The sequence below is a fragment of the Silene latifolia genome, chromosome 9 (assembly GCF_048544455.1).
Source record: "Silene latifolia isolate original U9 population chromosome 9, ASM4854445v1, whole genome shotgun sequence".
In the NCBI taxonomy this organism is placed as follows: Eukaryota; Viridiplantae; Streptophyta; class Magnoliopsida; order Caryophyllales; family Caryophyllaceae; genus Silene; species Silene latifolia.
The window spans coordinates 167070259-167088407 of NC_133534.1; the positions used below are offsets into that span (position 1 = coordinate 167070259).

At 38.6% G+C, this 18149-nt stretch overlaps 1 protein-coding gene across 1 annotated transcript; it reads right to left on the reverse strand.

The window, feature by feature from the left end:
• Positions 1-423: 423 nt before the first annotated feature.
• LOC141601859 (oleosin L-like) lies at positions 424-915 on the reverse strand. Its single transcript, XM_074422165.1, has one exon. It carries the CDS (start codon positions 913-915, stop codon positions 424-426), a length of 492 nt encoding a protein of 163 aa, XP_074278266.1.
• Between the last annotated feature and the right edge of the window lie 17234 nt (positions 916-18149).

Genomic DNA, 18149 nt, shown 5'->3' on the forward strand with positions numbered 1-18149 from the left:
AGTAAAACAGAAAAGTAGTGTTTCCTAGAAATGGACACCGAAAGATGAGAGATAATGTCACGAAATTGCAACATAGTACTGGAGTACCGTAGATTGAGCACGAGCTTCATATCCATGACATCTATAAGACTGATAACTGAGAATGACCATCAAGGCATCTGTGTAGATGATTTATTGGAATAAAGCCTCAAGGATGTTACACAATACTCCAAACGACCACCGAGGCATTTGAGTAGATGAGATGATGGTCGCATTTCCGTGAAAAAAGAGCAGACCAAGCGGGGGAAGTAAACTAGGTGGTAATATACACAAAGATAATAAATTGATAATATCAAAGACGTAATATCAATCAAAGCACATGCACACACTATTATTCCACCACAAACCACAACACATTTAACACATGACATAAAATCAATCAAATTAAGACTGGTACGTCACATGTCCACCACCATATCCAGTAGTAACATCCTGGATCCTATGCTGTCCATAGGGCATGTTCTCCTTAGCTCTGTCCTTAACATCCCGGGCCGCGTTTGCTATCCTCATCCTCGCCTCGTCAAGCTGCTCCGCCCCAGGCGGGTTTTTACCTGTCACATACTGGTAGATCCAGGACAACACCGACAAGGCTGCTACCCCACACCCCCCGGAGAACACAAATCCCGATGCGATTAGGAAGGCTGTGATCACTGCCGGAACCAGGATAGGACTGAACAATACTAATAATGGAGTCGCCATTATAACGGATATGATGGTTCCAGTTAAGGTGAGACCGGATAAGACTAGCAGGACAGTTCCAATAGTTGACGCCGTTACGAACTTGACCGTTTGTCGGGATGTTGGAGCGGAGGAGAAGAGTTTTTGAGTCAAGGGTGATTGTTGTTGTTGTTGCCTTGTGTAGTGTTGATCCGCCATAACTTTTTGCTTTACAAGCTAAGAGTAAATTAGTATATGTTTTTGTGTATAATTTATTGGTTTTTGAGTTTGATCACAGAAATCTTGCTGTATATATTTCAAGAGTGTGGTGGGTACGTGGAAGAGGGTTACAAGATAGGGAAGATGAATGCAGGGAAGGGTTTGGCATGTGTCTTTGCATGCATGCTGTTTGACACGTTGGGAAACAACCTAACGCTTCAATTAATTTTTTTTGCATGATAAAAAAAAAAAGCTTACAATAATTAGGTAGGATGACCTTTAGTTACAGCGATCGCATGCTAAGTGCAGATCTAAAGGCCGGATATATAATATCAACCGGACATATAGTCTTAGGTAGTCCGTTTATGTTAGTTAATTGACCCAAAATCCTCTAATTGATTGATATTCATTGTGAACCGGAATCCCTAAACTTGTTTTATACATTTGAGACCGTCTTATTTGCAATCGCTTTAGTTACTACAAACTAATTCAAATCAACCTTTTGACTCAATAATAGGGGCGGAACCAGAAATTGCAAGTACCTCGGGCTAAAATTAAAATTATAAAATTTTATATTTTATCTAGAAATTTTAACTATTCGTATACATTAGGAGCCACAAAAAAAAAAAAAAAACATGGGGGCACACACGCCCTACACCACGTAAGTTACATAACTAACTAAATTTTACTCTACGAGATCCACTGAGTTCAAATTCGGATACTATATCATCATTGTTAATACTATCTGCAAATGTCCTTTCAATGTAAAGCACCATCAATTCATCCAGAAATTCATCATTCATCTTATTTCTGAGTTTGCTTTTGACGATGTCATACTTGAAAATGCTCTCTCCGTGTAGCTGTTGAAACCGGAAGAGTCAAGATAAGACAAATTAATCGATAAATTATAGGATAAAATCAATTCTTATCGAACTCAAACATCCGGCGACACAAATCAGATACTGAAGTTGTATTTTTAAATTTTGAATCTTTTTTAACATTGCAACAAAGAACCCACACTCTAAATCAAGAGCACGTCTATCATTTGAAGAAACGTCTTGAGGATAATACTTCTCTGCAAGTTTGCACACATCTTCACGCTTGAATGCTCGAAAATTGTGACGTGGATCAAATGAAGCATCACAAGTAAGAATCTCCTTAGAATTTTCCGTAAATCTGCTATCAAGTTCTGACAACTGAAAGTCTATCACACGATAAAATATGTTAAATCAGTAATAACATTCATTTGTGATATCCTTTTCACAATCCCTTCTACCTTTCTTGAAAGGAGCGGTCATATCTGGCAAAGAAATAGCATGATCACAGCAAAATGATGTAATCTTCTCGATTAAATTATCCCAACCTTTGTCTCTCATATCTTGAACTTTTGCTTTTACAATTGAAACAGAGTCTATAGCATTTAGTATGTCAATGTCCATTTTTTGCAATGTTTGACATGAAAAATCAGTAGTACGCATGATATCATGCATCATATGTAAACAATACACAAAATCAAATTTTTTCAAAGCCTTACCGATTGCCTTAACTTCTTCTTGCACTTTGTCTACTCCATTCAAATAAAAATCATCGATAGTTGATTGGGTAGCTTTGAACAATTAAGAAGACTTGAAATAGAGTGCAAATGTGAACCCCAATGAGTAGTTCCTGCTCTTTGCAAAGTGGTAGCTTGATTTTTTCCCGACCCCGTCTCAAGTGTACCCGCGGCCGCTAAATCTGACATTTCTTCTTCTCTGCGAGCTTTTAATATTGGATGTCTTTTAGCAGAGGAACCGTCCAAGTTTTACAATCATAGTAAGAGTAGAAAAAAGCTGCCATAAATCATGTACTCCTTTAGCGGCAGCATTCAAAGACAACTGTAACCAATGAGCAAAGCAGTGCACATAATATACATACGGACATTCTCTTTGAAACAAAGCTTGCAAACCATTAATTTGACCACTCATATTGCTTGTACTATCATACCCTTGGCCTCGTATATTTTCTAATTGAAGGTTTACTGAGTAAAGATCATTATTATCTTATCATTTAATGTTTGAGAAAAGTGCCAGTAACACTGACCACTGTGAAAAATCGTTCTCTAAGTATTCCTTCACGATCAACAAATCAAATAATTATGACCATTTGCTCCGTATTTGACACATCAAGAGCTTCATCAACAAGAATTGGGAATTTAGAATCTCCTTCACGAATCAAGACCGAACTTTGTTGCCAAGAATATTTGCAAGTTTCTTTTGAATCTTTGGAGAGTTATACTTGGCATTTTGTGGAGCTTTGTCTATTACTGTTTCTATATCATTGTTCAAACCTATGAAAGAATCCAATACCACGTCAAAATTGCCACCATTGAGAGAAGATGCTGATTCATCACGACCCCTAAAAGAACATCCTTGTCGTGCTAACAACCTTACAACCTCAATAGAATCGACAAGACAAGCTCTGTTTCTTGCTAATTCTTTTGAAGATAGTCTGTTAATCACTCTCTCTATATGTCTAGAAGGATTCCTCAAATTTTTCTACTTGCGTACTGAAGCATTATGTTTTGATATCACACCTCCTAAATGAAATAAGATGCTCGATTTTTTAGACATCACATTCTTCCAACCATTAAATCCATATTCAGTAAAAGGTGGATGCTGGGATAGGTATTCGTCAAATAAGAAACAAGGGAAACAATATGCTTTATCTTTTTTAAGTGAATACTCAAGCCAATTCCACTCTTTATACCACTTGTGACAAAATCATTGCCCCTGACTTACTTCCCAAGTACTTGGATAGCCTGCCAAATAAGGTTGACAAGGTCCATATACCAAATAATCTCTTCGAACAGTATCACGCTCATTTAAAGGATATGTACCTATAGAAAGACGTATTCTGGGATCCCGTTCAAGTGATGTAGTATCGTAATTTTCGTGTTCATCATTTTCAATTTAAGCCTGATCATGTTCAATCTCAGCCTCTTCCTCTTGCTCATTTTCTATCTGAACCTCTTCCTCTTGCTCATTTTCGATCTCAGCCCCAACTCCTTCCTCTCGCTCATTTCCAATCTCAGTGTAACACCCCCATACTCCAAGTGCCTTACCAGGACCACTCAGGTATAAGGATGCTACCATCTCGGTTACCCGAGGCATGATAATCATAAGACAATGAAGAAACATACTTTATTAAATAAGTTTTAGCGATTACATAACAAAACCAACTGTAAGCAAAATACAACTGTTCTCAAACTATAAACCAACTTAAAGGAACTGTCCTATCAAACACAAATGAAGACTAAAGACTACGATATGTGATGACTCCATCCCCACTAGATCCCACGCGTATCCAAGATATACCGCTAAGAATCGCTCACCACCCCGAATGGATCACCACGTTTTAAAACATTTAAACGGGTCGCACTAATCACACAATTCACTATATATATACAATAAGATAAACAGACAGCTTAACTGTCACACATACACAACCAACCAACTCCAATCATCTCAATCACTGACTGTCCACTGGACCAGCCCTGCCAGTGGGGGACCGCAGCCGTACCCACCAAATCCCCGCTCCACATAGTGAGCGATAACCCTGTCCATTAATGTGCACATCCCCTTCCGTGGCGGGTTCCACGAAGGGCGAAACTAGGGCGTGAAGCCACTCCCGCAAGTGATTCCACTCAGCCGAGAACGCATCTCGAGAACCATAGGCAACCAATCACAATCACAATATCAACAACCGTCTGAATCTATCAACAGTGTACAATCACAATCGCAGCCGTCACAATACAATTACTATATCAAACAATCAATCTCAACACATCAACAATCATCCCATTATGGGACTAATACTTTGAGTAGAAATCCTATCCGGAAAGCAACACAATCATCGACGATCTAGCAAATGCCTCAAAACCTCTCCTTTACAAATCCTTCTCCTATCACATAATCACATAATCACAATCTAACCTTAACAAATCATAAAAACCCCCAATCCCAAAATTAGGGTTTAACCAAATCAAAGGAAAGACAATAAAAAGGGTATACAGATCTTACCCTCGACGTAAGGAACTCAACGGTATAATCAACGCTAAGAACTGACCTTCCAAACTCCGGGGATTGCTAATTATGCGATTAGGATGAAGAACTTGTTTTCTTTCTCTCTTAAACAGTAATTTAGGTTTTGCAAAAGTGATTCAGAATAATGACGACAAAGCTTATATACCTTAATCGCATATTTAACAAAACCCGAGAAAATTCCCAGAAAACCGCTTACTCGATCGAGTACCCAAGGACACTCGATCGAGTACCCCCCTACTCGATCGAGTACCCCAGCTACTCGATCGAGTACCCAACAGGTCAAGAACTTTTCTAAAACGCAACTTACCCTTACTCGACCGAGTAAGGCCTACTCGATAGAGTACCCCAAGACTTATAAATACGGTATTGCGCCTTCCCTCCTAAAAAGAACTTCGTCCCCGATGTTCAACCCATACATAAAAACAAACATACTAACTCGATCAAGACACAACAACGTGACTAAGAACTCAAAACAAAACTCCAACCCAAACATGAACTCGTAACACCAACTCAACTAACTATTCCTACCTCCACAACATGGCTCACGATATCGTATCAACTCCATTATATCTCTCTCAACACTAACTCCATACACTACCAAAATACTCATAACATCAAACGGAATGTTACATTCTACCACCCTTAAAAGGAACTTCGTCCTCGAAGTTTACTCAGACTCATAACATCATCCTCCAACTCACAACACTATATAAAATATTCTCACACTCTAAAGCATCACACTACTACAAGCACGGCCATGGCCTTTTATAAGTATCATCCACAAAACAAATCCCTCCTTTACGCTACGCTAACACTCTACTTCCAATTATATTACAACATGCACCACCATGAAACTCTCTTTTATCGCATCCTACTCCTCTTAAGACAAATGTTACGTCCTCGTAACTCACTAATACTAAATCCTAGCTCTATCTCATTATCCTCTGTACCACCACATGTCAAAGATAACCGTCTATAAACCAAACACTCACCATTCTTATATCCAAGGCTCCCATACATAAACATTTCTCATTCCTCAACTCATTCGGCATAACACCTAACCTATACCATAAACTCGTAGCAAATAACCATACCTACTCTTCATTATTACTGCCAAACAACATACCTCTCTATGTAAGGCACTTATCTCCCAGAAGCATAACTCACGATCCGCACTCGTTACGTACACGCACACTAGATCCTCAAGTTCTTTCTTTCATTACCGCAAAACTCATACATAACTTAATATGACATTAATTCCCCCAACACCCTACACTCACTGTCTCAACAAAAGATTATGAACTACCTGCCGCTTTCAGATCATTACAACACATGTTCCGCGAATCATTTTCCCTTACCATGTCTCATCCGAAAAACAAGATCAAAATTATCAGAATAACCTCTCACAACCGTGTCCCATCAACAGAATATCATTATACCATGACAACAACGAAAACATATTCAACTCTATTTCATATCATACTCTACCTCATTCTTAACTTAACCTGGTAAAGAAAACATCAATAAGCAAGACAACTGTCTACATGTTCAACCAAAACTCACAAAGAACAACAAAGAAACAAAACAACAATCTATGTATAATTGGTATGCACTTTCGAAAACTCGTATCATAATCATCCCGCCTACTCCACCACAACCGGTGACGGCATCACAACACCGCCACCAACAGCCACACCGTAGTGCGAAAATACCCGCATCACAACACTAAATATCGTGCCCGGATCACCACCCGAGGCACCACAACCACAACGATAGACATCACAACTACATACAATTCCATAAATACGACTTTAAATAACCTTTCGGACAAGAAAACTTACTCAAATCCACTTTACTCAATCACAACGCAACATATTACATGAATAAACAGATAAGCATCTCATGAACATCATCTCTACCATTTCACGGAATACACATGTGTTATTAATACACATAAAATTATAACTAGCCATGTCAATTAATCAAATTATTACCTTTTTGGATATCATTCAATTAAATTACCGTGTCCAACATATATATTACAGAACATTCATAAAACAACTTTATAATTATCACACCATACCACTTCTTGTGAGGTCAGAACCTCACACAAACATTTACACATATCATAGACCCGTAATCACAACCAACTAGTCAATCCTGACCACGTAAGTTACCACTCGATAAAGGTTACCTGTCGCCCGAGTTTAACTCATATGCCCCTCATAACATATTCCCCCATTCGCACAACCATCACTTCCTGCCAAATATAACCATACCTTTACTATTCAACTATTAGCATCCGCCTCATCTAACCACATCTTATACCCTCTCACAATCATACACAACAATCAGGTCCCTACCAAATCAACCTCTTTAGAATTGCTACCTTTCTAATATACCATCACTCTTAACCACTAGTGACAACACCACAATACCGCCACTGCTCGTATATCAAACCTCTTACACTCATATCAAAATAACACGGTTTTTCTCTTATCTTTGGTTATCATTCCAAATAACGAACATCAAACCCATCCACAAAATTACCTCAACATTATTCCCAATACTATCTTAGTTGTGTTGTCATCCAACTCTCCACCAAATACCTCGTATCGTGCCAATACTCCACCAACTTCTTGCTCCCTTAATTCCTCGAAACTCATTATCAATCATGTTGTCCTGAAATTCCTATATAACCTTTAGCTAACATCCTCGTGACGCTATCACACATTTCAATGATTCCTTACCTTTATATCACATAACTCCGGTGAATATTTTCCTCAGCTTACTTTTATCCTTCTTTTCTCTTTACACTCAATAATACCAATTTAATAGCTCAACTCCTTATTACTTCTATCTAACCCTTTAGTGCACCAATTACCTTCTCATCGCTCCAAAACTCAAATCCCATTATTTTATATCGATATCATCTCCCTCTTTCTTACCATGGATCTTCTCTTATTATGCTATCACTCACACACACTTGTCACTAATTTGTCCATAAAAAAAAATCAACGTTTAACGTTCAAACAATTACATCTCCCTTTTTACATCTCTAGGAATCAAAATTCTTTTATACCGTTAATTGCCCAAGGAAATCACACATTGGTTTCACCTCTTAATAAACCAAATCTCTCCAAACTCACTCACTGTCTACAAATCCACCTCGCGACATGTCTCCACAAAGTTCACTATATACCATTCTTCTCAACCCCTTTAAAACGAACTTTCACTATGTATATTCTTAACCCACACGACTCCTAACCATCCCTCTCCATGATTCTTTACACATCTCAAGCTGCCACCATTTGCGTCCCTCATTTCAATCTTTTCATTCTCACGTTCCATAAACTCACATCATCCCTTGCCCACATTCATTTACTTTTACATTACTCAACATACAAACATATCGCTCATCTCATCTCACCAAACATGCTCTATGTCTCAATTAAGCCATAACGATCTTTCTTTTCTTTTTCCACTATCTATCACAACCACATATAGCTCGTCTCCTCCCACCAAACTCATGCTCACCAAAAGGTGCCACTCACCACCCCATAGGATGGGGTAACTTACGTATCAAGACCAACATACATGTAAAACAATGCATAAAGAAGTAAAATAACATCTTTGAATTAAACATAATATGCAACGAAGTCAAAAGATAAGCATATGACCCAAAACAAGGGTCACTAGATCGAGTACAGGCCACTCGATCGAGTAAGGGACTTACTCGATCGAGTAGGTCAAGATCAGAAGCACGTAAAACAAATCAACAGAGCTACTCGATCGAGTAACTAACGTACTCGATCGAGTTCCCCCTTACTCGATCGAGTACCAAGGATACTCGATCGAGTACCCCAATTCTCAGCACTGTCCAGTTTTCGTAAAATAGTCATAACTCACTCATTTCTTGGTCGTTTTTGGCGTGTGACCTATCGTTAGAATCGTAAAAGAACAAGCTATCACCTCCAATTGGAATCACATCAAAATCATTTATGCATCTCAATTTATAACAGTTTAAAGACAACCTCTTTATAATCGAAAAACACAACTACTTGATTTTACTTCCAACAACTTAAACAACAACCAAGCAAACAAAACCAGTCCAAAACTCATAAAACCAGTATTCATAATCATATGTTACTATTTTCAAAAGCCAAACAACAACATTCATCATGCACATAATTTATCTAACTTGCCAATTATGACTTACCCACATGTTTTTATTCTATCACTTTTCGTAAACAAAATCACAAATACACGACATCAAGTCCCCTATTCACATGTTACTAGCATAACAACATTATAAAATAACTTCCATTATATAACATGCTTAATCCGGAACCATGTTATCATACCACGATGATTCATCTTTTTCCACTAATTCATCCATCATACCACATATTTACCCACCATATTCGTTCAACATATTCACCCAGCACATGTTCAATTCACACTCCCAACATTCTGTACTTTTACTCAACACGACAACAACAACATGTATACTTAAACATCGCTTTATATATATATATATAGACAAAACACTTTTCCTTACATAATTATAACATGCCAAATTACATGTATCAATCATTATACTTTCATGCTTTACAATCAACCAACATACAATTCACGTCATCATCATCAATGCATGCAACATACTACTACATAGATACACACAGCACACAATATGCACATAACGATCCCGACATATATCCTATGGTGACCGGTTCAAAATTGTAGGGCGAGTTCGCGACTTTAGGACGTCTCCCAAGTCTTTGCATTAGCTCCTACAACCTTTACCCCGGGTTCATTTTAATTGACTCCCTATATTCATTGGATTTATTGGTTACGAGTTTCGGATCGTCGCTCGATACCATTTGTAACACCCCCATACTCCAAGTGCCTTACCAGGACCACTCGGGTATAAGGATGCTACCATCTCGGTTACCCGAGGCATGATAATCATAAGACAATGAAGAAACATACTTTATTAAATAAGTTTTAGCGATTACATAACAAAACCAACTGTAAGCAAAATACAACTGTTCTCAAACTATAAACCAACTTAAAGGAACTCTGTCCTATCAAACACAAATGGAAGACTAAAGACTCCGATATGTGATGACTCCATCCCCAGCTAGATCCCACGCGTATCCAAGATATACCGCTAAGCAACTCGCTCACCACCCCCGAATGGATCACCACAGTTTTAAAACATTTAAACGGGGTCAAGATTAATCACACAATTCACTATATATATACAATAAGATAAATGACGACTTAATCATCACACATACACAACCAACCAACTCCAATCATCTCAATCATCGATCGTCCACTGGACCCACCGCCATGGGGGACCGCACCGTACCCACTAAATCCCCGCTCCACATAGTGAGCGATAACCCCGTCCATTAATGTGCACATCCCCTTCCGTGGCGGGTTCCACGAAGGGCGAAACTAGGCGTGAAGCCACTCCCGCAAGTGACTCCACTCAACCGAGAACGCATCTCGAGAACCATAGGCAACCAATCACAATCACAATATCAACAACCGTCTGAATCTATCAACGTTACAATCACAATCGCAATAGTCACAATACAATTACTATATCAAACAATCAATCTCAACACATCAACAATCATCCCATTATGGGACTAATACCGAGTAGAAATCCTACCGAAAGCAACACAATCATCGAGACGATCTAGCAAAATGTCTCAAAACCTCTCCTTTACAAATCCTTCTCCTATCACATAATCACATAATCACAATCTAACCTTAACAAATCATAAAAACCCCCAATCCCAAAATTAGGGTTTAACCAAATCAAAGGAAAGACAATAAAAAGGGTATACAGATCTTACCCTCGACGTAAGGAACTCAACGGTATAATCAACGCTAAGAACTGACCTTCCAAACTCCGGGGATTGCTAATTATGCGATTAGGATGAAGAACTTGTTTTCTTTCTCTCTTAAACAGTAATTTAGGTTTTGCAAAAGTGATTCAGAATAATGACGACAAAGCTTATATACCTTAATCGCATATTTAACAAAACCCGAGAAAATTCCCCGTAAAACCGGCTACTCGATCGAGTACCCAAGGACACTCGATCGAGTACCCCCCTACTCGATCGAGTACCCCAGCTACTCGATCGAGTACCCAACAGGTCAGGAACTTTTCTAAAACGCAACTTACCCTTACTCGACAGAGTAAGGCCTACTCGATAGAGTACCCCAAGACTTATAAATACGGAGTATTACACTCAGCCCCTTCCTCTTCCTCTTGCTCATTTTCCATCTCAATCCTTTCATCTTGTTCATCTCTTATATCAAACCCTTCACCTTGTTCATCTCTTATATCAACCCCTTTATATTGCTCGTCTTTTTCTTGGTCAATCGATGAAGTACCACTTTTATAAAATGAGAATAAGTTCTTATATCTTTTGGGATTCCGATTATCCGTCATTATATTTCATGTACCTATATCACATTATGCAATTATGAATATCAGTCCAGCGATACAAAAGACAAAATTGTTTGGCACTAAGATTCATCTCATGTCAATAAATTTATCAAATACATACCCCACAAGAGTCACCACCATGTTATAATAATGAATCAAACAATTAAATATGAGTTAAAGATGTAAAGTGATATAAAACAAATGAAGAATCCACTACTGATATCTAAGACAGTAATAGAGTATTCAATTTTATGAAACTACTGCCTAATGAGTACTGAGGAGAAACCCCTTCCTCTAATCCTCTTTTGTACTATTGACCATTTGCAGTTTTGCCGTATTAGTTTACTAGCTGTGACCATTTACCATTCCTCTTTCTAAAACTACAGTCCGAAACTGCAAATCAAAATCTCATTTATCTAACCCTAAACCCTAATCAATCAATAATGAACTACAATTCCACAAATCTATAATAGAATAAATGAATGAAAGCTACTTAAGTGTTTAAGTCACCAATTATGAATGAAGGCCGCAACTTTATAATTTTATATAGCATCCAGATTCTGGTCATACCATGATCCCAACAATTCAACAATTTAATTGCAGTACATAAAATCATGGATTCATGTGATATTATGTCAAATTTGATTTTGGGAAATCTACCATTGAGGATTTGAGAAGTATAAAGGTATAAATGTATAATTGAACTACAAAAGAAAAATAATGAACAATTTGAGTAGAAATTACCACAACGACTCGATGGTGGTCGAAATTAGTACCGGCGACGTTAGTGGTGGACTGGTGGTCGGTCGAAATCAGTATCGGCACCGTCAAGACAGTAGTGGACTGGTGTTCAGTGACTTCGGTCGAAATTAGAAAAATAATGTGAAAGGTTTGGAGTTCTCACTTGTGGTCCTGTGATGTTCAGCGTGTTTGTGTTGGTGTTTTTTTTTTGTTTTTGTTTTTTTGGAAAGTATCTCGGGCTTTAGCCCAAGAAGCCCAAACCCAGTTTCGCCCATGTCAATAATCTTTAATTAACTCATAACTAATAAGCAGTTTGTCACGTTTACTCGTGATTCGACCCTGACTTAACTCTCTGCATTTATAGTGTCCGTTTGGGATATTTTTGTATAAGGATACGACTTGATCGATGCATCATTGGCTTGCTCAATTTTCTGAAGTTGGAGAATCATGGACTGCATCATAATCGATATTTCACTCGGGTTTCGATGAATTATATAGCTTGTTGTGGTGGGGTGAAAGTGGTTGGTTTTTGATAGACTTATTGCTACTTTGTCCGATGGGGTGACACATATGGTTGTTGTTGTTGAGGTGGGGTAGGGTTAAGAACATTATTTGGGCTACGATACGAAAAATTTGGATGATTCTTTGTTTCTTCATTATACTAGTTTGAGACAGGATTATTATTCTACCTAAAGAAACTAAAACGTGGCAACATGTTCCACGACTCTTACAGTTTTGAGAAAGATGCCTAAAAGTGACACAATTGTCACATATAGACTCCATATACCCTTCATCGCATCAACTTGCATCATTGTTTGAGCTTGAGAAGAGTTATTGGCTTCTTGTTTGTCGAATCAGTGACTTAAAGTAGCACGTTGTCAGACAGAAGACCTGATCAACCTCGTGAACTCTCTAAAGAGCTTGCATTACCTGCAATTTACGTAGCTGAGAATTATGCATTGACATTGATAAGTGCATATAGTCTTTTTGAGCCTCTTATGCACGTATTTCCATGTAATTCCCATAGTTTTAGGCTATGAAATGCCCCGAATAGTCTACTTTGGTTCGTTTGGCTTTAATTGCAGGAATGGACCTGAAAGAAGCATAATTGAGCATTTTATTGTCCCATTAGCTCGCATTTAGGAGATGAAAGAATTGGAGCGGAAATACTGCTGCCTTGGGTTGCATGAAAGTGTCTTGGAAGCTAAATCAACGAGTCATAGCTGACTTAAGTAGTGGAGTCATCGATCGAGAGGTTTTGCTGGCCTATATGCTCGATCGAATGCTTTTGGATGGTGAACAGTCCTCGATCGAACCGCTGCTGTGTTCGATCAAGAGGTGCTTAATTGGAGGTCCTCGATCGAGTAAATTAAGTACTCGATCGAGAGGTTTGTGCATAAAGTTGTTCGATCGAGCTACTTCAATATGCTCGATCGAGTAACTTGTTATCTGACGCAAGATTTTAATATCTTGTCATCGTATGTTAGGTTAAATAAATATCTCTCCTATAAATAGGAGCGATTTAATTAGGTTTTAGGGGACTTTTATCTCAGTTTTTATCTAATCTTTGAATAATTCTTTTCGACGTTACTTCGCTTTCTATTTTCCGGATCTCGTTTTGTGTAATCTTTCTCTTACTCTCTTTCTATTTAATCTAATTCTCTTTTGCACATCTCTTTTTACCATGTTTGTTCTTGTTTTATCTTTCGTTATTGCTTTATTTATCGTTATGCGTAGCTAATTTCTCTAATGCTAGGATTAGGGGAGCCATGATAGTAAAGCAATGATGCGATAATTAGGTTAGGAGGTTTACATGTGAGAATTGTTTCATAGCAATATAATTGTAATTATTAGGTTGAATGCATGCAACTGAATTAATTAAACTGGTTAAATTTAGACCTAGATCGGAAGATTGGAATGAACAGACCTGTTATGAACAATAGACTACTCTAATGAGGGCGGAAGCTAAGTTAGTAGTATTTTAGGGTGGATAGCGGACCAGAAGGACCTTTCCTTCACCCTTCTCACATCAGGCCGACTGACCTTACCTTTAGCTGACTTGCGTAATATCATGGTGAACCAACATTCTGACATATTTCTCTCTTTTTGATCTAAATTGATGTGACTCATATTTGAGCACATTTAGTCCCGAATTAACCTCGTTCCTATGCTTTCTAGCATATATTTGGATCATTTATTATCTTTAGTTTCCCATTTTGCATATTCTTTGAGGTTTTGTGTCCTTGGTAGGAAAGGATTGCTAACCTTGCATTTATGAGGTGAAATGGAGCTAAATGGATCGCATCTAATGACCAAGCATCAAAGAGAAGATCGACACTAGAGGCCTAAGTAGATAAATAAAGTAAAATGGGCAATGATGAAAAGATCCTTGCATAGCCAACACAATCCTTGCGGATGGTTAAGGAGCCAAACAAAGGAACTACTCTGTCCAAGGATCCGAGCGGCCCGAGCATGGTCCGAGCGTACCAAACTGCCAGGATCCGAGCGGCTTGATCCCAGGACGAGCGGACTGGAGAGCTATTGATAGAGAATAAAACTTGGTCGTTAAATATTAGAATTAAACTACCAAATTAACAATTTATAAGCCAAACTATACTCTAGATTGCTCTAATGGATAAAGCAATATAGTGCAAGTAAGGGTCGATCCCAAGAGAAGGACTTTTAAGCTAAAAACTTGAATTGTAAACTATTGACTACTAATGACAAGTTTATAAACAAACAATGGTTATCAACAATGACAAACAATAGATAAACATAGATAAAGTGGGGGGTTTTTGAGTTGATTGGTAACATGAAACAAAGTAAAATTGCAATCTTTGTCTAACAAGCAATATAACAAACACTTGGTGAGTAAGAAAGTTCAATATTTAAGAGGACTTGGTGCAATTCTTCCTTAGTAACCAACAATAGTAAAGTTTGACTCTTTGATAACTCTCCTCTTATTATCTACCCACTACTTTCAAATCAAGATGTTAACACAAATTAAACCATCCATGTATGTCCTTCAAATTGAATCAACAATTCATTAAACCATGAGTGCAAATCAAACATGAGCATTAAGGGTTGTGCCAAGACAAGAAGTTAGGATCAATTCTCACAAGATTAAACCATACAAATGAGAAAAGCCATGAAATTTTCTACTTATTGCATGAATCCTTTAAACCAAATCAACATACAACAAGCTTGCTCCAAATAATCCTAGATAGATTAAACCATTTCTCTAGAATTTGCAATAGTTGGGTAAACAAGATGCAAGAGTGATCAATTCTAACATTCATCTACTCAACATAAGAATTAAGCATAAGGAAAGATCAATTGATAAATAAGAAGAAATTAAAAGAGTCTTACAATACCAAAGTTGGAGACTTTGGATGAATTACATCAAGCAAGGAAGGATTTAGCCTTCCATAGTCTTCAAAACCGAAAACAATAAGGAAAGCTTACAACTTGAATGGAAATTGTCCTCTCAATTATTACAAGATTAAAACCCTAAATATAAGATTAGATGAGATGATAGGATGGTGTATGATGATTTCATGTCTTCAAACTCTTGGGTATAAATAGGGCTTCACGAAAACCTAAAAAGATTTCCACTTAAGAAGCCCAAAAGAAGATTAGAAAGCCCCGTAAAACAGAGCTGCGCAGGCTGCGCCAAAAATGTTCTTGCCTGCGCAATCGTGCGCAGCTGCTCACCCTGTTTGCGCAGCCTGCGCCTGGGGTCGCATTTTTGGACTTCTAATTTCCAAGAGCTAGACCTCTTCAATTGTTCTCATTTCTTCTAATCTTCACTCCTACTTCTCCCAGCTGGATTTTAGGCTATATGTGAGCCGCTTGTGCCTTGTCTTGACCTTTGAAAGGTCCTCTTTGACCCTCGGGTTCCATGCATCAAGATCAATTGTAAAACCGAGGTAAAAACACACAAGTTACCACATCATACCCGATTACCAAATACTAGGAAAAGCATACTTAACGACCCATACTAAAAGACACGAGTGTGATAAAATCACCCTCTTAGACCGACACAAAACATTACTATCAAACTCCCCCACACTTAGACTTTTGCTAGTCCCGAGCAAAACCCGAAATAAGCAAGTATGTAGTCTACAAGAGAGTGTAGGAGTGAATGATCACTCTTCCCTTTCCTCTTCCGTCTTATATCTCCCTCTTAAACAACCACCAATTAAAAAGAAAATAACTTGACTCAAATTTGACACAAACTCTTCACTCGCTCCCCCGCCTTATATCTCCCTCAAACAAGACACAACACATCTCCAACTCCGACTCATTAACATCACAACCGCCCTTCTTATATCACCTATCAAGAGATGACCACTCTCACCTTATCCCAAGGTGATAGCAAAGTGGTCTAAACAACCTCCTAAATCATCAAATTACTCCACTTATATCACCCCCTTATCACTCCATTCAATGAGAGTTGTGCTACTTGGTTGGCCAACCCCCATTAAGCATCAACAACACAAGTAGCTAAATCAAAAATCCACCAATTTGGGACAAGTTTTTGTGACTCAAAAATAAATTAAATCTTAGACCTAGCCTCCTTCCAAGACCCTCCTTATCACTCCCTTCTTGTCCCTCCATATTTTTGGTGTTGCTTTTTCAATTTTTCCATTTTTTTGTTGAAAATCCCTCATTTTGCCTAAGGTGCCCTTTCGGGTTTTCACCTTAGCTTTTCCTTTCCTCTCATGGTGGCTCGCAACTCAATTTTTCATTTTGCCTAGAACGCCCTTTCGGGTTTTCATTTCGTCCTCGGCCACCTTCCCAATCTTGCCTTAGGTGCCCGCCCTTGTGGGTTTTCACCTAGCCGGGATTTTCGTTTCTTTTTTTTTTTCTTTTTTTTTTTTTTAACTTTGCATTGACAAAAATAAGCAATTTACATATATTACACTTACTCACTCCCCCACACTTAAATCTCACATTGTCCTCAATGTGGAGAAGTGCCAAATTCTTCAAGGGTTTTAGTTGGAGGGGCCCGAGCCTTCACCTTGCTCATATGCCCCCCAGTTGCCTCTTCTTCTTTCTCTTCTTTTTCTTTCTTTCTTTATTGGCCCTCACATAGGCCTCATCAACTTAGGTTTCATTAATGGTGGGTTGGTAATTTGGTTCATGTTGGTGGAGAGTCATGCCAAATAGGCCTTGAATGAGGCCAAAGGAATCTTCTTGGGCTTGAGCATCATGGTATGAATCTTCAAGATATTGGTGGCGCCTTTCGTTTTGCACCCCAAATTGGTGGCTCACTTGCTCTCGCCACTCGTTTTGGCTTTGCCACATAGCTTGATTCTCCGCCCAAACTTTGGCTTGTTGTTGTTGCCAAGTATAAGACTCCTCTTACCTTTTAACAATCCCTTCAAGCATTCTTCTTTGAGACAATTCGGCCTCATCTCCCAACCGTTTGTGCTCTTCAAAGGCATTACGAAATTGTTCCAAACTCTCCAATCTTGGCCCTTGTTGTTGTTGCCAAGAATGGGAGCTCTCAACCCTCCCACTAATCTCCTTCAAAGTCCCCCGGGTATCCTCAAAGTATTGGAAAATTTGATGTTGCCATGGTTCCAAAGTCGGAGTGGAGGAACTCCCGGCCTTATACATAGGGGTGTCTTGAGGCGGTTGGTAGGACGAAGGAATATGTGGGGTAGCATGAAATCCCCCCTCTATAATCTCAACCTCACTTTCTTCCATTTGTTGGGGGCCATGGGATGGTTCAATTGCTCTTCTTTTGCGCACTCTTTGTGGGGGCGGGTTGGGTATGTTTCCCTCGGCGGGACAATAGAAGTCCCGGGCTCTCATCCCACTTGGAAGGGGGCCATTCAATGGTAGCTTCATATGTTGAACACCCCTCTCCTCCAACCAATAGCAACTCCATGGGACCGTGTGCAACATTTTGATCATATGGGTCTCCACCA